This window comes from Mandrillus leucophaeus, unplaced genomic scaffold, assembly GCF_000951045.1.
Source record: "Mandrillus leucophaeus isolate KB7577 unplaced genomic scaffold, Mleu.le_1.0 Scaffold160, whole genome shotgun sequence".
NCBI lineage: Eukaryota > Metazoa > Chordata > Mammalia > Primates > Cercopithecidae > Mandrillus > Mandrillus leucophaeus.
Window position 1 is genome coordinate 3,658,319 of NW_012101588.1, and position 25,010 is coordinate 3,683,328.

The 25,010-nt window shown below is 44.8% G+C and overlaps 1 protein-coding gene and 1 pseudogene across 1 annotated transcript in view; one reads left to right on the top strand and one right to left on the bottom strand.

The window, feature by feature from the left end:
- The window catches only part of LOC105536559 (coiled-coil domain-containing protein 162), a 45,260-nt gene that overhangs the window by 8,085 nt on the left and 12,165 nt on the right, over positions 1 to 25,010 (top strand). The window contains exons 5-12 of the mRNA XM_011975953.1: positions 666 to 786; positions 12,860 to 12,969; positions 17,677 to 17,826; positions 18,704 to 18,757; positions 19,816 to 19,983; positions 22,265 to 22,417; positions 22,665 to 22,796; positions 23,764 to 23,916. Of these exons, the coding sequence (XP_011831343.1) occupies positions 666 to 786; positions 12,860 to 12,969; positions 17,677 to 17,826; positions 18,704 to 18,757; positions 19,816 to 19,983; positions 22,265 to 22,417; positions 22,665 to 22,796; positions 23,764 to 23,916 (1,041 nt within the window). The remainder of the gene's footprint in view (positions 1 to 665; positions 787 to 12,859; positions 12,970 to 17,676; positions 17,827 to 18,703; positions 18,758 to 19,815; positions 19,984 to 22,264; positions 22,418 to 22,664; positions 22,797 to 23,763; positions 23,917 to 25,010) is intronic.
- LOC105536558 lies at positions 11,047 to 11,782 on the bottom strand (annotated as a pseudogene).

The following is a 25,010-nucleotide window of genomic DNA, read 5'->3' on the forward strand; positions in this document are numbered from 1 at the left end:
TTTTGAGATGGAGTCCTGCTCTGTTGCTCAGGCTAGAGTGCAGTGGCACGATCTCGGCTCACTGCAACCTCCGCCTCTCAGGTTCAAGCAATTCTCCTGCCTCAGCCTCCCAAGTAGCTGGGATTACAGGTGCCCAGCTAATTTTTTTTATTTTTAGTAGAGATGGGGTTTCACCATCTTGGCAAGGCTGGTCTTGAATTCCTGACCTTGTGATCCACCCGCCTCGGCCTCCCAAACTCCTGACCTCGTGATCTAACCGCCTCAGCCTCCCAAAGTGCTGGGATTACAGGCGTGAGCCATCACGCCCAGCTGAGAGCTTCTCTTATAATGAGAACTCACAAAATCCTAGCCATATTTAGAGACTCCAGAAGACATGAGGTCACCCCAGGTATTGAACACTTTGCAATTTAGCAAAACTTGGTTTGAAAAAAAGATTATATTTTATCAATGAGGATGTGAACCAGAAAGAACAGGTGTTGTTCTCCAGAGAGGTACATCTGTGCCCCCAGAAGCACTTGGGAGACCTAGAAGGGAAGCGTTCCTTCTTTCTCGGGAGAGTAGCTGAGGGGCAGGCCCTAGCTCAAAGCCCTTTTGCAGGAATATGACACGGGACCCAAAATATAAGCTGAATGTAGAGAGTGACCCTCAACCTATGCTTACTCTAGCTTCAAAAACTTCTGGAAAATTTTGAAATTCATATGATCCAAGAGGTACTAAGAAAAGTTAACAGAGAGATGACACTGCTTTTATCAGAAAAGTCCAAGAAGGAGTGTTCTCTCCCTACAGGTAAAGTACCTTTATTTTGTTACTTCACAAAATAATTTCCTAATTGCAAAAACAATTCATGTATCGACATTTGTTGTAAAAACAAGCAAAAACCAAAAAATCAGTGCAATGCCCAGAAAATGATATAAAAATGACTTTTTACACCTTGACCCTGTGCAATGAAAGGGCGAGCCTCTCCCCAGCTGGGCGTCTCTAACTGCCACCAGACAGCTGAGTGTGGCTGAGCTCTAGTTATAGAACTTGCAACAAGACACAAAGCACTTTGGTATATTTCTTTCCCTGTACAAAGGCTTTTTTTAAAAAAATAGAAAACATAGTTTCAACTCTACTGATTAACTTGTAACTGAAATAGAGTTGAAATGAAGGGAAAACCTAAAGCCTTTCTTATTTGTAACGTACATAAGTTATGATGTGTCAAATTCGTAAATGTAGGGTGTGAAGGCAATCAGAATGGTTTCCTTCCATCTGAGGCCCAAACTTGAGGCCACTTCATGGGCATGTGACGCGCAGGATGCAGAGGGGCACTTGGGGTTTCATGTTCTGTGGTCACCATCCTGAAACTTTTAATGGTTTAACTTTGAATTTGTTCAAAGTTACAATTCCAGGTACCTAAGGTGGGCAGGAAGCTTGTCCTCACTGAGCTACCCGTTGAACACATGGTGTTGCTACCAGCCTGGGACCCCTGAGATGCTGCTGGGTGCACACGCCTTACCTTGACCCTCCCCGCACCCAGAGGGGAGGGGAACCTTGGCACAGGGAGGGTCAAGGTCAGGCCTGTGCACCCAGCAGCATCTCAGGGGTCTTAGGCTGGCAGCACTGCCATGTGTTCGATGGGTAGCTCGGTGAGGGCAAGCCTCCTGCCCACCTTGGGTACCTAGAATCTCCCAGGACAGAGGTTGCAGTACTCTTGGGGGTTGCCTTTCCACGGTGGATTGGGGTGGTGGGAAGGGGAGATGCCTGACTCAACTTCTCATCCCCAGGCAGGGCCTGGTGCCTCAGTCTGGTGACTGGTGGGTCATGCATATTCACACACTGAGTCACAGGTGGGGCCACTGGATGCTTATGGGGATCTCACTTGCCCTGCACGTATTCCCATGACCAAGAGAGTGCAACGTTAAAAGCGAATAAAAACACCATGACAGGTCAAGAGAGAGACTGCAGAAGAAAGGGAAAAGGTTTATCTTTTAATACCTGTGTGACACTTTTTCCTGCTTTTTGAACAAGAGGTCCTACATTTTTATTTTGCACCAGGCTCCTGCGTTATGTAGCTAGTCCTGTCTGAACTATAATATCTATTCCTAACTTTGAATATTCTGTAGGAAATTCATAACCTTTGAGCTAGGGAGGAGTTGTCTGACTACGAACTTAAATTAGGTTTTCCTTTTGAGACAAAGTCCACAGACATTGTAATGTTAATTAATAACCTCTGTCCTCACCTAAGACATAGTCATTTTATTAGTGCTTCGAGTAACTGAATTCTGTAAACAGGGCCCTGTGCAATGAAAGTGCGAGCCCCTCCCCAGCTGGGTGTCTCTAATGCCACCAGAGAGCTGAGTGTGGTTGAGCTCTAGTTACAGAACATTCAACAAGACACAAAGCGCCTGTTGTTTGTGCTGTGTTTGCTGCATCCAGGCGGCTCCCTTCCGATTCCTTGGAGAAAATCCACAAGCCTGCAGCAGGTGCAACCATCTGCACATGTTGGGGCCGTGGTTCCTATGAGACACCCGGGGTGAGGGGCTGTGGGGAAGCATCTTTGCTTTGTGGTTGTGCTGCTGTGTGCAGGGTGCCTGTCAGCTGTGCTTGCAAAGGGCCTTCAATGCAGTGGGGGGCAGGCAGAGGGGAGGGGTAGAGTTATTTTTAACAGTGGCAAGGTTGATATTACAAAGCCTCACCTTGGATGGAGTGCGCTGGCCAATTCTAAACTCTTGTTTGATTCTATACTTACAAGACTTTTAAACTCCATGCCAATATCGAAGGGGAAGAGTGGTTGTTTCTGGTTCCATTTTGTTTTGTTCTTTGGTCTGTCAGGCATGACTTGGTGTGGAGACCTGGATCTCCACCTCTACTGAGTTCTCCTAATTCAAGCGATTGAGTCCTCACTGTGTGCCAAGGTGCTTTGGTATACGCTTCTTCAGTGTCATCTTCCTGAGACCGCTGTGGGCTTGGTGCCTTCAAAGAAGGCAATAACATATTGGAATCCCCACCTACCTACGGTTTATCTTGGCAGCAAGAAGTAGCCATAGTGAACAGGGCTTCCAAGCAGGGGCCACCTCTTCATGCAGAGATCACCCTTTGTGGCCAAGGTTAGCTTGGGACTGGAGGTTTCTCCAGAGGAAGTTAGGAATGGAGAGTATTGAGAACCAGGGGGACAGCAAAAGCCCTTATCCTTTTCCTCAGGGTCTTCTCCTTCCCTATGGGCTGACTGACTGTAGTGTTGACATTCATATCTGCCAAAAAGAAACCCTGAGCCAGGTATGGGGGCACACTCCTGGAGCCCAGAAGCACCTGGGAGGCTGAGGCAGGTGGATCACTTGAGTTCAGGAATTTGAGACCAGCCTGAGCAACATGGTAAAACCCTGACTCTACAAAAAGTGAAAAAAATGTAGCTGGGTGTGGCGGTGCACACCTGTAGTCCCAGCTACTCAGGATGCTGAGGTGGGAGGATTGCTTGAGCCTGGGATGTTGAGGCTGCAGTGAGCCAAGATCATGCCACTATACTCCAGCCTGAGTGACAGAGCAAGACTCTGTACAAAAAGAAAAAAAAAAAAAGGAACCCTGGAATACTTCTCTCCCTCTCCCTCCTTCCTTCCCCCTCACCTTGTTTTGGAGCTTGATCATACAGCTTCTGAATGAGTTTCCGGTTTGTCATTGAGCCTCTGAGGATGTGGCATCCAGACCTGGCCCTGGTGCTAGGTCTCGGTAGCTGAACTAGTAGCCCCCTGAAAACTATCTAAAGTAGCTCCAGACATCTTTGTTCAACCCCCCGGGGCTTATCTTAGCAGAGATGGCCCCATTGGTTCACAAAGATTCTGCCATCCCTCATCTTTGATGTTTTGGCATTGAAGTGATTTTTAGTTGATTTTCTAATTTTCTCTGAGCAGTTATAAGGCCAGCAGTCTCCAAAGTAGAATGCATATATCACAGGGGTGTGGGAAGAAAATATCAGAACTTCTAAATAGATTAGAGCCATATGTAAGGAGTCACGTGCACACTCTACACTGAGGTGTCCTGAAGTGACCATGGGCAGGCAATCCACAAGTAATGAGAAAATAGTAGAGGTGACACTTCTAATCCTAGTGCATGCTTATCCTCAGCCACATTATGAGGTCAGAAAAGATAATCTAATCATATCTGATAAGAAGATAGACAATAAATTTTTCTTTTTTTTTGAGATAGTATCTCATGCTGCCACCCAGGCTGGAGTTCAGTGGTGCCACCATAGCTCACTGCAGCCTTGAACTCCTGGGCTCAAACGATCCTCCTACCTCAGCCTTCCAAGTTGCTAGAATCACCAGTGCACACCACCATGCCCAACTAATTTTTAAAAATTTTTTGTAGAGCCATCCTCTTGCTGTGTTGCCCAGACTGGTCTTGAACTCTTCGAGTGATCTTCCCACCTCTGCCTCCCAAAGTGCTGAGATTATAGGTGTAAGCCACCTGCCTGGCAGACAAAAAAAACTGTAAAAAGTCAAGGAAACTATTGGGAATGTGGATTGAGATCCATTCTCATTGTCGAAGAATCCTACCCTAAGTATATCATGCTTTGTGATATTCACTATTGGTAGTATTGTAGGTAGTTATAAATACACATAAATAAAATAAAATATAAAATATGTGAAAATAATAGTATAGGATAATAAATATAATCAAAATGTAAGTATACATATATTATTAAAGGTGAGATATCAACAATGTTTTGCTTCAAGAGAGCATAATCAAAACAGTTCTTAGAAGAGCATCGTGTCAGCCAGCATTTCCCCAGCAGTGCCATGGAACACAAGTTCCTCAAGACATTAAAGCAGTAGTTCTCCCAGCCCTTCTTTGCTAACAGGCTTCTGGGTGACCTGACGCTTTCCATTCTCCTGGTAACATGAGCCAGCAAAGTGCTCACTAATCACAGTTTTTGGGTTGCATGTGTTTTACCTAGCATCACGAATCATTGTTTGCTCCAAACCTGTTTGTGCCTGTTTTAACTGTCATTGTGTTGAGATAATTTAATTAAAAACTATGTAAACCAGTGTAATAGGAGTACAAAAAGAAAGACATCTGTTGATTCTAGAAAAACTAAATTGAAATTGATCATCTGTAGCACATCTAGTCAGTGAAACATTATCAAGCATTAAAAAGAAATGAGCTGTCAAGCCATGAAAAGACATGGAAGAGGCTTAAATGCATATTACTAAGTGAAAGAAGCCAATTTGAAAAGGCAACATATTGTATGATTACAAATATGACATTCTGGAAAAGGTGAAACTATGGAGAGAGTAAAAAGATCAGTGCCTGCCACCATTTAGGAGGGTAGGAAGGAGGAATAGGCAGAGCACAGAGGATTTGGGGGCAGTGAAACTATTCTGTATGATACTAACATGGTGTATCCATGTCATTATACATTGTCCAAGCCCATAGGATGTAGGACACTAGGAGTAAACCATAATGCAAACTATAGGCTTTGGATGATAATGACATGTCAATGTAGGTTCACTGATGGTAACAAATGCACCCTCTGGGGCAGGACATTGATGGTAGAGAATGTGTGTGAGGACTGGGAGCTTATGGGCCCTCTCAATACATTCCCTCCATTTTGCTATGAACCTAAAATTGCTCTTAAAAATTTAAATGTATTTGAAAAAGAAAATAAAGTAAAATGCCCAGGCGTGGCGGCTCACACCTGTGATCCCAGCACTTTGTCTTGGCCAGCATGGTGAAACTCTGTCTCTACTCAAAATACAAAAATTAGCCAGGCGTGGTGGCGGGCATCTGTAATCCCAGCTATTCAAGAGGCTGAGGCAGTGGGCCGAGACTGTGCCGTTGTACTCCAGCCTGGGCAACAAGAGCAAAACTCCGTCTCAAAAAAAAAGAAAAAGAAAAAGAAAAGAAAGTAAAAAAAAAAATTATGTTGAAAGGATTTGGAAAACCTCAATAAAAGGCTAGTTGTGTAGAAAAAAGAAAAGTTATCAAATTGGTTATGAGACAGATGACTGAAAAGACTAGGTAAAATTGTGAAATTGTGTAAAATGATGTGTTTGGATTTCCATGGTCTTTAAGTTTTCTCTCTCTAAAATCAAACAAACAAAACTAGAAACTATCAACCAAGGTTTATAGAAGAAAGATGGTACAGAACTTCAGTCAGTGGGTACTTACAATGAAGAGGCCTAGGATGTATGTTAGATGACTGGCAGATGTTTGTAAATTTACGTATTTTTTAGTTAAATAAAATGTTTTAGATAGTACATGTTATGTGTAAAGCATTCTCTGCTTTAACTGACTTTTTTTTTTCTTTTTTTTTTTTATTTTTACTAACCAACTAACTCTTAGTCTTGATTGCATTGGATAGGAGGATTTCTACCATGTTTTTCAGGGTTGGTGGAGAAGAGTTTTGTTCATTTGTCTTTTGTTCAAAATAATTTTGGGAAACTCAGGGTAAATAATGCTGAACAGTTTCCTCTACTCTAGAGCCTTTACTATCCAACTATGCACTGTGTATCTCCAAAGGAGAGAGAATATGCAATGTTTTTAATTTTTTATTTTATTTACTTCTTTATTTATTTGACCACAAAACCTTTTTCTCTCCTTGGAAACATTTGTTATCAACGCAAAGAATTAGTGCTCTGGGGAGCAGTTTGAAAACCACAGGAGTATAAGATGCATACATACACTGCAATAAGGCTTTCAACCTACCCACTTATTGGGGCACCCCAGCTGGTTGGGAGAACAGCCTTGATTGGCAGTTGTATGCCTTCAAGTTTCAGTTCTGCCTTGGTTTGGGACCCAGGAACCACTGAAGCACCAAAGGCTGGTGGTTGTAGGCACCAAAGGTTGGGGAAGTAGAATGTTACCCAGCCAAGATGTCCTTCCTAGAGGGAGGAGGCTGGGGGTGGTGTGCAGAGAGGGAGAGAGGGGAAGTGGTTTGGCTAACAGGAAGTCAAAGTTTCCTCTAGTCAAATGACCTGAACAGAGTGAGAGGAGAAAATGGAGTCCTAATTCAACCTCCAGTGTGCTGTCTCCTTCCTACTTCCGTGCTTCTGTCAAAAACTGCTGCCTCCTCTTAAAGAAGCCATGACCAAACACACAGTGAAAACGAGACCCATTTGGAGACAGCCAACTCCTCTTTGCCAGGAATTGTTTCTTTTGGATGGATTCTGCTTTCCCTGGCTCCCTGACTTCTGCCTGGAGATGCAAATGCATGTCTGAACCTGAATTCACGAGCAAGGAGAGAGTGCGGCCCAGCGCTCTGTTAAGTTTTCCCTTCAGCTGAGTGCAGAGCTAAACCCCAAACCAGCTCACTGGGGATTTGCCAGGTGAGGGTCCCCAAACTAGAAGTGTGCAACAGATGTGGTCTCTCACCAGGCTTATCTGTGAGCTGGAGACCTGCCACAACAGCACCCTGGAAAGATATCCAACTTCTCATCTGAAATACACATGAGCCCTGTCTTGTCATAGCTTAGACTTTTAAAAAGTCTTAAACATCTTAAGAAGTGTCAATTGCTGGGCACATTAACTCTTGGATTTTGCATTTCATCTGTACCGGGACAGTGGCGATATGTCTTCTGGCCTTTATTTCCTAAAGGAAAAGCAAAAACAGATTTATATGTTTATTATGGAAAGTAGTCAGTTGTTGAAGAAACGTAGAATCCCATTTTCAAAACCAGGACTTGGCCGTAAATAGTATAGGTACAAATACCAGAGCTTCTGACTCTGTTGTGCCCACATTTCTGGGTGGACTGTGCTAGGTGTTTCGTCTTGGGGGCACTGAGCCTCCTGTCAGTCAATTGAGTGTGCAGGTAGGAAGTCTTATCTGAAATTAGAAACAGCTAGGGTGGGAGCAGGCTGGCAGGTATCCTGCTGATGACCAGCACCCCCCATTAACAGAAAATAGAACAAGGTGGAGCATGGCTCCTAAGTCCAACTCCACAGATCTCTTCCTTTCAGTATCCCCCGGGACCACCACGAGGAGGTAGGCCCTATCCAGCCAGTTCTTACCAATATAATTACCAAGTACATGTGCTTTTGCTCTTCCATGTGAATGGAAGTCAAACAGTGCTGACATTCTCACATCGTTCCACCACTGTAATGTTATTTTTAAATATCTTATTTTTAACAGATAATATATGCACATGGTTCCAAACTCAAAATGATGAAAAATATACATTTAGAGTCTTGTTGTCACCATGAACCCGCTTGCACCCTAGTCTGCTGCCTGTATGTAACCACTTTCGTTAGTTTTCTATATGTCCTTTCAGTGCTGCTTTGTGCATATATTCATTCTTTCATTCAATGACTATTCAATAAATATTTACATTCTTTCATTATAGGAACTATTCCATGTCCTAGGCTACTATATTTTAGGAAATATTTTAGGAATATATTCTTCCTTTCATTAAGCAAAAATTCTTACTTTCATTGAGTTTATAATCTAGGAAGGGGTAGACAACAAAAATAACATAAGAAAGAAGAAAATAATGGAGTAAGGAAGGGTGGTGTTGCGGAGGTTTGAAGGGGGCCCATTGCAATTTTAAATAGGGTGATTAGGGTAGACCTCACTGAGTGATGTTTTGAGCAAAAGTTTATAATAAGGTGAGGGATTGAGCTATGAGAGTATCTAAAGGAAGAGCATTTCAGACAGAAGGAACAAGCTATACAAAGGCCCTATGCGAAGCATGCCTATTATATTCAAGGAATAGCAAGGACCTAAGTGTGGCTGGAGTGGTGACCATGAGGGAGAGAAAGTAGTAAGCGTTGAAGTCAGAGAGGGAGGGGGAAGGAGGCAGACCATGCAAGACCTTTTGAGGCTTTTGTGTTTACTCCAAATGCAGTGGGGACACAGTCTCAGATTTTGAACATCATAATCTGGCTTATATTTTGACAGAATGTCTCTGGCTAAGGTGTGGAGAATAGGCTGTGAAGGAAGAAAGGGTGAAAGAAGAAAGAAGCTGGTGTGGAGGTTATTGCAATTACTGAAGAAAGGAGTGATGGTGGTTCAAAGTTGGGAGCAATGGAAACACTGAGTGGTCGGACTCTGGGCTTATTGTGAAGTAGGCACTAATAGGTTGAGTATTATTAAGTGTGTGAGAAAGAGAAGAGCCAGTTATGACTCCAGTGTTTTCAATTGGGAAGATAGAATTTCTATCAACTGAGAGGAAAACTGTGAAACAAGTTAGGGAGGGAAGATTGGGAATTTGATTATGCACAAATTAAGTTTTAAATGCCTTTTAGACATCCAAGGAGACATGCCAAGTGAGTATTGGATCTAAATTTGCGAGTTGTCAGGATATGAATGCTATTTAGCTGTGAGACGAGATGAGAACAGCAAGGGAATGAATATATATAGAAGTGAGGAGGTGGACCACGGCTGAAACCTGGGACACTCTAATGTTAACAGCTGGGGGTGGCAGGAGAGGAGAAATAGCAAAAGACATCTAGAAGGAATAGAAGGAACAAACAGTGAGTTAGGAAAACTAGGGCACCGCAGTGTCCCAATGCCTAGTGAAGGAGATTTCTCAAGCAGGAGGAAGTGACAAATTGTGTGAAATGCTGTTGGTAGTTGAATAAAACCACTAGCTTTAGCCACATGAAGATCACTGGTGTTTGTGACAAAATCAGTTTCAGTAAAGTGGTGGAAGTGAAAACCAGGTAAGTGGGGTTAAGAGGGAACTGGTAAGACATCAAGGGCAGTTTAAGTGTAGACTTCTCTTTCTGGGAGTTTTGCTACAAAAGGACACAAAGAAATGAGGCAATAGCTGATGGGTGAAGTGGGGTCAAGAGAAAGGTTTTTGTGAGATGGGAGAAATAAGCTGTACTCTTGTGAGTGATCCAGGAAAGAGGGGAGAAATGATGATAGAGAAGAAAGGGGAGTTTCTGGAGTAGTAATCCTAGTAGGTTTGAGGGAATATCCTCCCCTTTTATTATCATCGTAGTTATCTTTCTTATAAAATGTGTCGCTTTATGGCCACTGTTCTGCACCTTGCCTTTTTCATTTAACAATCTGTGCTTCTTTTCATAACAGTATATGGAGAATTTTTCTTTTTTTCACAACTGCATACTATTTCATTGGAAGGGTAGGCCATAGTTTAAATAACTACGCCCTGAAGGGTGGACACTTGTGTGTTTCCAAGCTTTTGCTGCCATAACCAATGTTCCTCTGAATAACTGGTTATTTTCTTTAACTTTTAAATTTTATTTTAATTTTATTTAATTTATTATTATTATTTTTTTTTTTTTTTTTGCAGAGACAAGTGAACATTTATTTTTGTGAGTTTCTTCCTATGTGTATTTCAAGTCTTTTTCAAAACAAGGCCCCAGGAATCTCCAGAATCCATTATGTCTCTGGGCTTGGTCGACTGCTGTGGGAGTCTTAGGGAGCCTTGTACAGATGCTAGAGTTACTCATGTACCAACATTAAATCCTAGGATAGGAGATGCAGCAAAGCAGGACTCCTTCCTCCATGGAATGTGCTGATTTCAGATGGGGCTGCCGCCAATGCGGAAAACACTAGAATGTTTTTCTTGGAGCTCGATTGTGATGAGAGGTGCTTGCCATGAACATAAGCTACTGTCTTTTGTTTTTTGGGTTGTTTTGTTGTTGTTGTTGTTGTTGTTTTGTTTTTCTGAGATGGAGTTTCCCTCTTATTGCCAAGGCTGAAGTGCAGTGGTGCGATCTTGACTCACAGCAACCTCTGCCTCCCGGGTTCAAGTGATTCTCCTGCCTCAGCCTCCCGGGTAGCTGGGATTATAGGTATGTGCCATCATGCCCAGCTAATTTTCGTGTTTTTAATAGAGACAGGGTTTCTTCATGTTGGTCAGGCTGATGTTGAACTCCCGACCTCAGGTGATCTGCCTGCCTCAGTCTCCCAAATTGTTGGAATTACAGGCGTGAGCCACCATGCCCGGCCAGCTACTATCTTTTCTTTGGCGCTTCCTTTCCAGTTTTGAAGATAAAGCAGGAAATAATCTTATCTGAAGATACTTGATAAAAATTCCCAAAAAACAAAAACACATGCTCCCACTTCATTGACAAAAATGTACTGCAGTTTGACACCTGGGTCTAGTTCAGCTGGCAGATGAGCTGATTGATGTGTTCATCTCAATAGCCAGGTGTGCCCATCTCCTTGAGGAAGCCCACTCTATTTTAGGTAGCATTACAGGCCACAGAGAGGTGGAAAGGGTGCAAGAACCATGAGATCTCCTGGAAATGCTTCTCTAGGAAGGCAATTTCATGAATGGGGTCTTCCAAGCAAATGACGCCGACCTTCCCCAGGTGCTCCTCAATCACTGTGTTGCCTGTCAGAGGGATGGTCTTATTCTTGACCTTGGATTGTCCACGTTTCAAAATGAGTTCCCAGACAGACTTCAGATTTGAAACCCCCGGGTCACATAAGGTTCCACTATACACAGTATTTTTAGGTTCTGGGAGGTTACTTTTACAAAGACACCACTGAAAATTTTCTTAGGTGAAGTATTGCAATGGTTCTCTGTACCAGTAAACTCACACCATTAATCCTTTCGATGCATTCAACAAAGGCCAAGAAATGTTTATCTGGCAATTCCAAGGCGTGAAGTTTCACTTCTAGTTGTCTGAGATGCTTGTCACGTTTCTGCCGCCAGGAATCATGTAGGAATGATTCCAGTCATTTAAACCCGAGCCCTTTTCCTTTCCTCTGCTCCTTCTTTGCCAGAAGTGCCTGCTTTGACTGGGTGGCTTTGAGGGCTTGATAAGCCTTCCTCTTTTTCAGGAGATTTTCTGGAACCAAAGGGGTTTTTCTTTGCTCTTGTTCTGCCATCTTTCTAGTGTTGCAGCTACTGATCACATGCAACCCCTTTAAATTTTTCTTTTACAGCGAGGGTCTCAACCTGTTTCCCAGGCTGGAGTGCAGTGATGTAATCATGGTTCACTGTAGCCTTGACCTCCTGGGCTCAAGGGATTCTCCCACCTCAGCTTCCCAAGTAGCTAGAACTACAGGCATGCACCACCTCGCCTGTCCATTTTAAATGTTTTGTGGAGATGGAGTCTCACTATGTTGCCCTGGCTGAACTCCTGGCCTCAGGGGAGCTTTGTACGTGCCTCATCCCATCTGGGTCAGCCATATTGCTGCTTCAATCTTGGAGCTAAAGTTCAGTCTATCAACATTTCTAATCTGTAACTCTATCTTCTCTCTTCTAAAAAAGGAGAATTTTCTCTCCTTTTTTATTACTATATATTCAAGTTAATTTTGCCCTCTAGCATTAGGAACTTAAGCAGATAAACAGCTCTTCATTTATTTCTGATCATTGTTTTAGACCAAAATAATTGGCAGATACATAGAAGGCCTTAGTAAAAGTAAACATCATGTAGGATTAATACTAATATTTGATTTGAGGTTTTTAGTTATGGTAATGGAATATTGTTCCCCGGATTTCATAAGTGCTCTTCCAAATCTTTGCATTAGGAGTCAGGTGAGAGATCTTCCTAGTTCCCATGTTCCAGAGGGTCCCAGTTACCCAACCCCCATTAGTTTTTACATACAGTTAACCTTTGAACAACGTGGTTTGAACTGTGCAGGTCCACTGATACACAGATTTTTTTCGAACAGACAAGGATAGAAAATACAGCGTTCGGGATGTGAAAACCATGTGTGCAGAGGGCAGATATTTGTATCCACGAGTTCCCCAGGGCTGACGGCAGGACTTGAATATGCATGGATTCAGGATCCGAGGGTGTTCGTGGAAACAATTCCCAGGCACCTGCATGTATCAAGGGGCAGCTGAGTTTGGAAACAGCTTATTGTGTCCCGTGTTCTGTCTCAGAGTCGCCATTTTACAGCCATCAATGACAGCACAATGTTTTGTGATACTAGTGCCGGCATGTTTTTCCCCCCTAGATCTCTGGAAACACCAAGTCATGAAAGAAAACTTTTCAGTCTCAAGACCACAAATAGTTGAAAAATTTAGACAGAGATTAATGCAGAATTATCAGGATGATGGAGTAGAGGTATGTATTGAGAATTAGTCGTTCTGTTGGTTTTTATAACATCATCCCAAACAAGGAAAACTTTCTCATTTAACTGCTCTCCTAATGCTTCCCTTATTCCCTAAGAATGATTATATGAATACTGAGGCTAAGCCCAAAACAGAGCAATTGTCAGTTGTTTGGTTTTTTCCTTTATTTATTTATTTATTTATTTTTGAGACAGAGTCTTCCAGGCTTGAGTATACTGGCACGATCTCGGCTCACTGCAACCTCTGCCTCCCAGGTTCAAGCAATTCTCCTGCCTCAGCCTCCTGAGTAGCTGGGACCACAGGCGTGTGCCACCACACCCTGCTAATTTTTGTGTATTTTTACTAGAGACAGGGTTTCACCAAGTTGGCCAGACTGGTCTCGAACTCCTGACCTCAGATGATCCACCTGCCTTGGCCTACTAAAGTGCTGGGATTACAGGTGTGAGCCACCATGCCCAGCTATAATCATTAGTTTTTAATTTTGGGAAAAAATTGATTTCTAGTAAAGATCTGAGTCATTAGAATATATATGTTGGCAAATTTCAAATTTGGTCAATTTTTTAAAGTAACCTTAGAGTTTATGAATGAGTTGATTTTTAGCAACATATTCTGTTGTTGATTTGTTAGTATGAAAAGCCTAAGTGAGGAGAACCAAAATAGCCTGTAATGCTGTTACCTAGAAAACATTAAAATGTAGCATATGAAAAAAAGCCAACAGCACAGAAAGGTATCATTTTCACCCATCCCCATGCCACCATCTCCAGCTTCCTCTCTGCAAAGGAAGCCAGCTTCAGCAATCTGTGTGTGTCCTTCCAGAAAAAATATTCGAATCCATAACAACTCCATATATTATATTAAATAATAATATACATTTAATACATGCACACACACATATACACAGTCCTTGGGTTTTGAAACATGTTTATTCTTGTCAGGAAGTGCCTTGCTAAATCAAATCAACCCACTGAAAAGACAGGATAAGAGAGTAGACATGGATATTTGACTGTAACAGAGTTTTGAGGAGTGTTAACAAGTGCTTTTAGGTAACTGTGAATCCAGTTTCCTGTGAAACTCAACCATTTAAAGAAATTTGACTTGACAAAACGTACTTCATTTTTTAAAATGCCTTCTCCAAACTTACATTTTTCCAAGTTCTTCAGATGTTCTCCATTATTTTCTAATACACATCTCAGTTCTTATGAGGTAGAGAATTCACAAGCTTGGTTGGGGATACATTTTTCCTCAGAACTTGATGACTTACATGTATTAGTTTAAGCTTTCGATCATAAACAAACATGATACTGGATACTCTGAGTGGGTGAAGTAGTTTCCCATCCTTGAGACAAGGAAGTGGTTAGGGTGGGACATATCAGAAAAAAGGATGGAAAAAATTTGTGACTCACCTTACAAAGAAAGGAAATTCTGGCCGGATGCGATGGCTCATGCCTATAATCCCAGCACTTTGGGAGGCCAAGGTGGGCAGGTCACTTGAGGCCAGGAGTTCAAGACCAGCCTGGCCAACATGGTGAAACCCGTCTCTACTAAAAATGCAAAAATTAGCCGGGTGTGGTGGCACATGCCTGTAGTCCCAGCTATTTGGGAGACTGAGGCAAGAGAATTGCTTGAACCCGGGAGGTGGAAGTTGCAATGAGCCGAGATTGTGCCATGGCACTCCAGCCTGGGCGATAGGGTGAGAATCCATCTTTAAAAAAAAAAAAAGGAAATTCTGATACATTGATACACGCTACAGTGTGGATGAACCTTGCGGACATTATTGCTAAGTGAATTCAGCCACTCACAAAAGCACAAATACTCTATGATTCTACGTATATGGGGTACCTAGAGTAGCCAAATTCAGAGAGACAGAAAGGATGGTGGTTGCCACGGTCTGAGAGGAAAGAATAGGTAATTATTGTTTATTGGATACAGAGTTTTCATTTTACAAGATGAAGAGTTTGGCGGTGGATGGTGGTGATGGTTGCACAGCAATGTGAATATACTTAATGCCATTGAACTGTACCTTTAAAAATGATATAGTGGCAAATTTTATGTTTAACACAATAAAGACAATAGTTTTGTAACTCAAGTTCTTCTCATTTCTTATCTGTATGCTTCACCCCAACATTGAGGTCTTGTGGGAAAGAAGCATGGATGTCAGTAGGCAGGGTAAACCCATATCAGGTACACCCCACACTCTGGGCACACTTGAAGAGGATGGTGTCAGCCTGCCAGTGTCTTGAAGTCAGGGTCCTCAGGGTGCTCCAGCCCCTCCAAAGTCTGTGCCTGGTGGGCTTCTAGCCTCTTCTGGACCATCTGCAGTGACAGTGAACTTACTCTTCCAGCCACACCCCCGTCTCCATCATAGAGGTAGTGCAATCTTGGCTCACTGCAGCCTCTACCTCCTGTGTTCAAATGATGCTCCTGCTTCAGCCTCCCAAGTAGTTAGGATTACAGGCACATGCCACCGCACCTGGCTAATTTTTGTATTTTTAGTAGAGACGGGGTTTCACCATGTTGCCCAGGCTGGTCTTGAATTCCTGACCTCCAGTGATCTGCCTGCCTTGTCTTCCCACAGTGCTGGGATTACGGGTGTGAGCCACTGCTCCCCAGCCCACTGAAGTGTTTTGTCAGCAGAGGTGGGTATTTTAGAAACATCTTCAAAATACCTCGTGTGTGCCTGATATTTAACAAATTGTTACAAGGGATTCCAAGATGAAGCAAACCACAGAAACTCAATTGCTGCTGGCGGGCTTCAGGGCTAGACTTTGGCCATAACAAGGCCCAGTGCTTGCCATGCTGCACCCCAGGCTGGTTCTCTTGAAGAATCCCTGGGGCAATCTGCTGCTCTTCCACCCAGTGCCATCCATCGTGGTTCAGGTTTGAATGGTGGTGACAGAACAGCCCAGTGGAAGGCGGTGCTGCTTACTGGGCAGAACTGGGCCAATAATCTGAGTCTGCAGCTCTTATGCCAGCGAGGGTTTCAGAGAAGAAACTGGCCAATGGTGCCCACTCACGCTGCATTCTGACACAAGCACAGCTGACATTTACACTGACCCAGGGAGGCAGGGTAAGTTGCAGAGCAGGTTTTAGGAAATAAATTGCCCTGAGAGCCCAGAGAAGCCTGAGCCTACGGAAGCCACAACGGCTGCTTCATGTGCTGCTTCCAGAAGGCCGAGTGCACAGGGCTGGCATCAATGGCAGATGGCCAGGGAACAGGAGCTGGCCTGACCCCAGAAGTGTCACAGATAAAATTCACGTTACAGTGTAGGCTGGGTCCTAGACTTGGCCCCATAAACGTTCTCACCCCCCATCCCTGCAGATAGATACACACACAAAGACACACTCATTGATGCACAGAGGGACAAACACACTCGCATAGATATGCAGGTCCTAGTTGGGTAAGTCTGTCCTACCTTCCAATATTAGCTCCCATTTCTCTCCAGAACCTAAATCTAAGACTGCCTTGGAAAGTTGGGCTTTTCCTTAATTGCCAACTCTTCAAAAAGCATGCCCAGTCTCCTGGAGAAAGGGAGTGAGTGGAATTGCCTAGAGAATGAGCTGTGTGGCCCTTAGACTAGAGCAAGAGAAGCCCCTGCCAGATACCCCATATAGCAGAGGGCCCCTCTCTGGCCTTTCTCCAGCTATGACCTTCCTCACAAGGGAAGAAATCCCCTGGGCCACAGGGACATGTCCGCTCAGAGCCCTCACCTTCATTTTAGACCATGCTGCAAGTACCTGGGACCTAGAATTCCCTGAGTCCATGGCCTGAATGGGCATCCTCCCTGGATCACCTTCCCCAGAGTGAGAATGGACCTCATCACTAGCGTGCACACTCCTGGCCTGGAAGTGACCAAGGAGCAACTGGGAGTGTGGATGGAGTTTGGACATGCGGGTTAGGATGTCCGCTCACAGGCATGTGAAGACCTCACAGCATGATGTGAGGCGAGAGCTGGTAAGAGAAGGGGGCCACACAGTAAACTATAGGTTGGGGACCAGCTTTCGCCATGTGTCCCTACTTCAGCACAGAACTGAGAGTAGTCGACTGGGTGTGGTGGCTCACACCTATAATCCCAGCATTTTGGGAGGCTGAGGTGGGTGGATCACCTGAGGTCAGGAGTTTGAGACTGGCCTGGCCAACATGGTGAAACCCCGTCTCTACTAAAAATACAAAAATTAGCCGGGCATGGTGGTGCACCCCTATAATCCCAGCTACTTGGAAGGCTAAGGTGGGAGAATTGCTTGAACTTGGGAGGCCAAGTCTGCAGTGAGCTGAGATCGCGCCACTGCCCTCCAGCCTGGGCGACAGAGCAAGACCCCATCTAAAAAACAAACAAATAAACAAACAAACAAACAAACAGTAGTCCAGGAATAATAAATTCAAATCTGGCTTTCCAGGTCAGTTTTCAGGTCTGTTTTTCAAGGTAGGAGAATTAAACATTTCATTCTGATAGTTTGTTAGTTTGATTTATAACCTTTCAGTGTTTCACCACATGCTATGTGGGCTTCCATTGTCCTCGTGTCCCTGCAAATGTTCAAAGCCGACCTGAAAGAGAGGCTTGCAAGGCTACAGCCTATGGTTGGATACAGAGGAGAAACAAAAGTGGGTCTGTGAGCCAAGGCAAAGAGTGCCTGGGGCCCTGGCATGGTGAGGCTGCCCTGCTAGAGTGGCTGTGAATAATGAATGCCTCTTTCCTTTCAGATCACTTTCAGGAAAGATCACCTTGAGGCCTGCCTCCTTTCCCTGGGTTGTGACGTGATGGCAAGAGAACGCAGCAACTTTGAGACCTACTCCACGTGCTATGAGCATGTGTTGCATCACGCTAGGCAGAGGCTCAGCCAGAAAGAGCAAGTAGGCTCCCAGAGAGACGAGAACTGCAGTGGGGAATGGGCGTGGGCAGGGAGGCTCAGGAGGCACTCAGAAGAGAAAAGTAAAACTGAGAGGGTTGGGGTGCATCTAGTGGTTCTTATGCCAGAATTGAGGGTGAATGGTACCCTCAAATCTCTCTTCTCATTGGCTCATTCCCTTGGGCTCTGGTATTCTCAGTTGCTCACACTAGGTTATGTGCTTTGGAGGTGTCCAGCAGGGAAATACAAAAGGTGAGCAACAAAGGGGCTGGCCCTGCAGGGGAAGGTGCATAGCTGACCTTTCCACCCTTGGCAAACACAAGGCGCCGTGCGCTGTACCTGGTCTGGGAAAGAAGCCAGGATCCTTAAGTAAACTCTCCCTTCAGGATGGATGTCATGGGTCAGTCTCACTGGGAGACTTCCTTAACATATGAGCCCACTGGTGGGATGGAAGAGTCAGTCCACCTGCCCTGGGCTGCCCACTATTGTGAAGGTAGATTGCATCAGAGGTTTAGTGTGATTTTACTTTATACCTTCGAAAAGTTCGGAAGTCTAAAAGACTAGCCAAAACACCAGATGAAGTATTAAAATGTCAAATAATGAGCCGTGGAGCCACCCTCATTTTGGCCTATCCCCATTACTCAGTTCTTGGCATCAGTGCGGGTACCTGGAAGTCGGTGTTGTCTTCTGAGGCTGTGTTAAGCATCCTGAAGTATAGTGGGGCAACACATACAGTCTCAGCTCCAGGCACAGCCTAAGGTTCTCAAAATGGGGCTCCATTAACACAAATAGGAAGTGTTTGGAACGCGTCGTGCTGACCTGAGCTGTGGTTGGAAGATGAAATGTCTGAGTTTGGCTGTGTACCGCTTTCTCCTGCTCAGGAATTAGATGCTGCACGAAGAGGCCAGGGTCCGCCTGAAGACAGTGCTGGCCAGGTAGGTCATTTCCTGTTAAAAAGGTTCTCTTCTCCATTTCTCACATCCACACTCTCAGGGTTAGCCAGCTGTGGGACACCTGAGTGTCATTTGCTTGTGTCACCTGTGGAAGTCCCGTCAGTGAAGGTCCACTGCAGGAACACCAAGGAGCGTGCCTTCACTTTTGGCAAGCAACCCTCCTTAGGGTGCATTTTTTTCCCCTTGAGTTTTTTGGTCACTTTTGTTATTTTGTACTGGCTTTGTTTTGTTTGTTTTGTTCTGTTTTTGTTGTTACTTTGGGGAGTTTTGTTGTTGTTGTTTGTTTTCTTTTGATGCCACTTAAGGTGCATTCCAGGCCGGGCGCAGCGACTCACGCCTATAATCCCAGCACTTTGGGAGGCCGAGGCGGGTAAATCACCTGAGGTCAGAAGTTCAAGACCAACCTGACCAACATGGAGAAACCCCATCTCTACTAAAAATACAAAATTAGCCAGGTGTGCTGGTGCATGCCTGTAATCCCAGCTACTCAGGAGGCTGAGGCAGGAGCATCGCTTGAGCCCGGGAGGTGGAGGTTGCGGTGAGCCAAGATCACGCCACTGCACTCCAGCCTGGGCAACAAGGGCAAAACTCCATCTCAAAAATAAATAAATAAATAAATAAATAAATAAATAAATAAATAAATAGAATAAAGTGCCTTCCAAAAAAGAAAAAGGATGTTTGGGCTGAGGTGTCAAGGGGAGGCCAGTTTGGAGATGGAGGCCAAGACGGTTGAAGTATTTTTCTCTAACTGAAAAGGGCCTATGTACTAGCTTTTCTGGGGTCACTTCTTCACCAACCAGTGTCTGGCACTGTTCTGGGACCTTTGAATTGTCCTTAAATTCTTCTGCCCACATTTATGCAGCAGAATGTTCACTTGCTTCATTAGGTTTAAAATAGAAGTGAAATTCAATACTGATCTATAAGAAACTATTTTGTAGGAGCAGTTTGAAACTCCTAAATTGTTTCTCTCTCTCTCTCTCTCTCACACACACACACACACACACACACACACACACACACACATTTTCTCTTGCTTCTAGGTTGCAGAGCTCAGTCATGATATGATCATGGAAATCACTGCTCTGAGAGCCCAACTCACAGACTTGGAAGAGGTGAATCTGAATCTCAAGAAGCAAATTAGAAAAGAAGTCCAAGAAGAATATGAGGCATTAGTCCGAGCTTTGTTTCAGACCTGTTTACACATGAAAGTAAGTGTCCTGTGTCGAACATCTGGGCCACCCATTGGGGAGCCGAGTGTAACGGATTCCCATGGTGGCTGCACACCCAGGGATCGATGACAGAATAATGGGCTTTGTGGGAACAAGAGATTCTTAGGCCCTAAGAATTTTCTAGCTCTAAGCTTTCACTGCAGAAAGAGAGTGAGCAATGGGTTGTCATTAACCATGATAGACACTGAATTTGGGGATAATAGAGAAGTCTCTCTTTTCCCCTCTATTGACGGTCGCCACTGGCACTGTCTGATTGCTGTTGGGAGGAGAAAGTTCTGCTGCTCCAAATTCCCCACCTCCCCAGTTTCTACCACCGTTTTATCTGTTAGTGTGACTTTCCAGAGTACAGTGCCTGGGCCAGGCCAGACCTTATGTAGGTAGCAGCAGGTGCCTCTGGAGAACTCCCTGGGCACATTCAGAATTTGAATCAGCTTCCAGAATTTTTTCAAACCCTCAAAATGCCTGCCAGCTTTACTCTCACATTCAATGTCAGCAAGCTGCTGACCTGTCAGCAAAGATCCATGGCAGAAGAGAAGTGATGGGGTGCGCGTGCACCCGCAGCATTGTGGAAGCCAATCGCTTTCATCTGATGTTTGCGCAGCCGTAAGATAGATGCCCCACGCCTAAAATGGGCCATCAGGGAGACTGGTCCAGCTGACTCGCCGGTGTGAATTTCAGTACAACCTACCACCTGCAAGTCCACAGCTTCCCCCAAACCTGTCCCCTTCCCTGCTATTGGATACACCCCAAAGCCAGCCCCATTTGGGTCCTTGCATCTCTCCCCAGGGATTGCAGAGTGGCCCCCAGGGTTATTAGGTTAACAGGAGCTTCCACCGGTGCTCACCTTGGCCTGGTCATTCCAGCGAGAATTTCTTCTTACCTGCAGTGTAAATGATTACACGTATTAAAGGATCAAACCCAAAATGTATTGGGTCTGGTGTTGCAAGAGAGGAATGGGCAGACAGTGACAGCTGGAATTTGCTAAGCCATCTTTCAGGTGTGAGATTGTTGAGAAATGTCTTAAGTTCCTTTTAGCTTCTGCCAAATTCCTAGTTAAAAAGTGGATTCTCTCTGTTTCCCAGGCTGAAGTGGTTCCACCAAGCCTCCTACAGTAGGGAATCCCTGTTATATTCCAGCATCCCATGAAGTTGCTAAAGCTTCTGCTGTGTGGCCAGAGCCAGGCTTCCTTCCATGGCTCCCAGCTGGGCACCCTCCTCCTGCCTTCCTCTCTAGGGAAGTGGTTTAGAAGTTGGAGGACACCCCTACCCTACCTCTCACCCCAAAGACACTGGGTGTCTTAGTCTGCTCAGGCTGCCATAACAAAATACGATAGGCTGCACAGCTTAAACAACAGAAAGTATATTTCTCACAGTTCTGGAAGCCAGAAGTCTGAGATCAGGGCGCCAGTGTAGTCTGCTTCTGGCTGAGGGCCTGCTTCCTGGCTCGCAGGTGGCTGCCTTCTCACTGTGCCCTCACATGGCAGAGATGGAGAAAAAGAAAGGTCTCTCTCCCTCTTCCTGTAAGGCCACAGTCTTATTGCAACAGGGCCTCCCCCTTATGTCCTCAGTTTAATCTTAATTACCTCCTAAAGATCCTGTCTCTAGATACTGTCACAGTGCTGGTTAGGATTTCAACATATGAATCTGGGGAAGACACAATTCAGTCCCTAGCACTGGGTCTTCAGTTGTACTTACCATGGATCAAGCTGTTTCCTCACAAGGCATTTAGCCATAAGCCATTCAGAACAGAATATTTCCTAATGAGGTTTCTGTCAGATCCTAAATAGGAAGGCAGTCGGCTGGACTCCCTCCTCCACTTTATCTATATTTAACAGAGCTCCTCAGGAGTGGCTCAACTACAGTGTCTTGTCACATTCTGCCGTGAGTCAACATAGCAGCAAAAATCTTTGGTTCAGCTTCCCAAGTAACTCTTACCAGGGGCAGTTTGCTCAGCAGGTTTTCTACCTGTGAGCCTCCACTGTCCTCCTGGCTCAGCCTGCCTTGGTGTTGACAAGGAAGGCACAGTCTAAGATGTGCTGGTGTCCTGATGATGAAGCCCTGTGGATAAAAGACAGCACTCAGGGGGCCGCTAGTGTGACTTCCTTATAGTACATGTCAGAATAATTGTCTGAGTAGGTGACATCTTAATGTGAAATTACTTACAAAAGTTAAGTTGTAGAAGGCAAAATGGCTTTTCTTCAACTGCCCTTCACACTACCCCAATCCATTTTACTTCCTTGACTTGAGTCTGCAATTTGCAGGAGAAGCTGGATGAGAATCAGCTTAATTTGATCCAGAAAGTGTGTGAGCTCATCGGTGAAGTGAGAACAGAAGGGATTGACAATATGAAGGACCTAAAGAAAAAATGGGGCTCTGCCAGCCCTGATGAAGGAATGAAAGAAAACCCAGCCAAAGTATGTGATTTCATTTAGCAATGGGCTATCAGTGTTTCATTCTAGCAGCTGACCCCACCATTCACCCCATTAGCATTCCAGCCTGATCTCCCTGAGAAAGCATTGCATCAGGCATTTTAAAGGGGACACGAGGACGCACTACACAGTTGTGTCATCTTCTGGAAGGCATGTTTCTGATGTTAGGGTTTGTGCCCTTCCTATGAAAATGTTGGGGGCAGACTTTTCTGAAAATGAGCCTTCTTAGCAGGAACAGCTATGGGCCTTGGAGCAGGACAACTGCAGCCTGGCCACCCTGGTGTGCAAAGTGAGGAGCCTGGGCCACTGGAGGCTGGCTGTGCAGCAGGCGCGCTTCCAGGCCCAGCTGAGCAGGGCAGAGAAGGTGAGCTCTGGTGGGGGAGGTCCAGACAGTCCCCAGGATGGCTGATCCCAAGCCTCTATGGCTGCAGCTGCCATGGTGTCACTGTAGCTATGAGTGGCAGTGGTGTCAGGTGGCAGGGTCAGCCATCCTGAAGGATCTGACAGTTGGCGATTTTTCCTGGGAACAGGCCATGTGAGAACTTCAGGAGAAATAGAAAGGGGGCAGAAGCAAAGGGGGCAAGAAAGAACAGATCAGAGAATTCAGCATAAGGGAAGGGTGTGAAAAGATGGAGGAAAGGCTTCACCAAGGGCTTGAGGCTGCTTTGTCAAAAGACTGCGTATCTTTGGGTTTCATACATGATTATCTGAGGAAAATGAAGTCACAAAATAATAAGTGAGAAATCTGCTTTAAGGCAAATTGAATCCAAAGTGCATATTGATGGCTATTTGGAAACTTTCACATCCTGTTTCTGAAAGTATTTACTCTGATATGTTACCCTCTTCTGAATTACAATCATGGAAGTGGGCTGGGCATGGTGGCTCATGCCTATAATCCCAGCACCTTGAGAGACCAAGGTGGGTGGATCACCTGAGGTCAGGATTTTGAGAGCAGCCTGGCCAACATGATGAAACCCAATCTCTACTAAAAATACAAAAAAAAATTAGCTGGGTGTGGTGGCGGGTACCTGTAGTCTCAGCTACTCAGGAGGCTGAGGCAGGAGAATTGCTTGAACCTGGGAGGTAGAGGTTGCAGTGAGCCAAGATTGTACCACTGTACTCCAGGCTGGGTTGACAGAGCAAGACTCCATCTCTAAACAAATAAATAATAAAATAAAATAAAATCGTGGAAGCAGTGACTAGCAGGAGCTCCTTTCTACCAGAAGTTTGAAAGAAGAATGGATGGGAAAGTGGTTTAGATACTGCTTTTGAAACTAAAAATCTGGAAAGGAAACCTATTTCCTATCTTACTGTGTTTGGGATGTTTACAGGAATCTATTCAAAGTAAAAAAGAGTGTTTGCGCATCAAGCTGATGGCAGAGCGAGAAGTGGGTTTATTTCGTCAGCAGATCCTGGCTCTCAGGCAGGCCCTGGCCAGGGCTCAGGCCGACAGCGCGAGGATGTGGAAGCAGCAGGACAGCCAGGTATCCGAGCCTCAGAGCCTCTTCCTCGTTCCCTTTGTAGTTCACTCTGCAAAGCTGAACGTGGCCACCAGACTTGGTGCTGTGGCTGCCAGGAGCAGTCACCAGAGCACCACAGCCTGAAGCCACACAGATGGTACAACCAGGAAAAGATAGCCTGGACCTGGGCTTCCCTTCTCCTCCCTCCTCTCCAGCCCAGAAACCAAGGGTGGTGGCCAAAAGGCTATTGTTCTTACTCGTATGTGGCTAAGATGAGAAAATACTACTCATAAGCAAGATCATTATCACATATGTGTGTGTGTGTGTGTGTGTGTGTGTGTGGTGTGTGTCCATTTCTCTGAGGATCTTTTTGCTAGAGGCTGTCCTGGGATCCTGTGATCTCGGCCTCTGCCTTGAACACAGGCTTTCATGGGGCAAGCACGCTTCCACTTGACAACAATCCTCCGCAAGCAGAGTGTGGTCCAGCCTGCAGTGTCATCCCCGCACGAAACTCTGTCCCGTCCCAATGATCCATACCATGTCTCACTTTCAGAAGTTACTGCTGCGCGACAGGGGCTGGCACCAAAATAAAGGCACTCTAAGCCTAAGCATGTCCTAACTGTGCCAACCCTCTGGGCATGAATGAAGCAGGGGGACTGTAGGTTTAGAGTGAGAACAGTTGAGTTGAAGTTACAGCCTGGGAAAGCTAGGCATATTTAAAGCATGAAATTTAATTTGTTCATCTTAGACCCTAATTCTTCCATGATTCTGCATCAGATGAGTTAATTGTGGTAACTCATGTGAGTTATCATGAGCTACGTGATAAACTGTAACGTCATCATACAGATATGAATAATAATATTATGATTAAGGATTGATCCTTATGATTAAGGATTGACCATCTAGTACTTAGGATAATACTTATTAGAAAAACTTTGGAACAGAACCAAATTATTTCTACACTAATCCTCCTTTAACCGTCTAGAATCTGACTTCCCCAGATTTTTGGAAGTGAAAACAGAGCCTAAATCAGAACCTCCTTTCCTCGCCCATTGCGTGTATGGCATGGCCCCGTCTCTTTGGTGTTAAACGCTTCCACGGCTACCTCCTGACAAAGG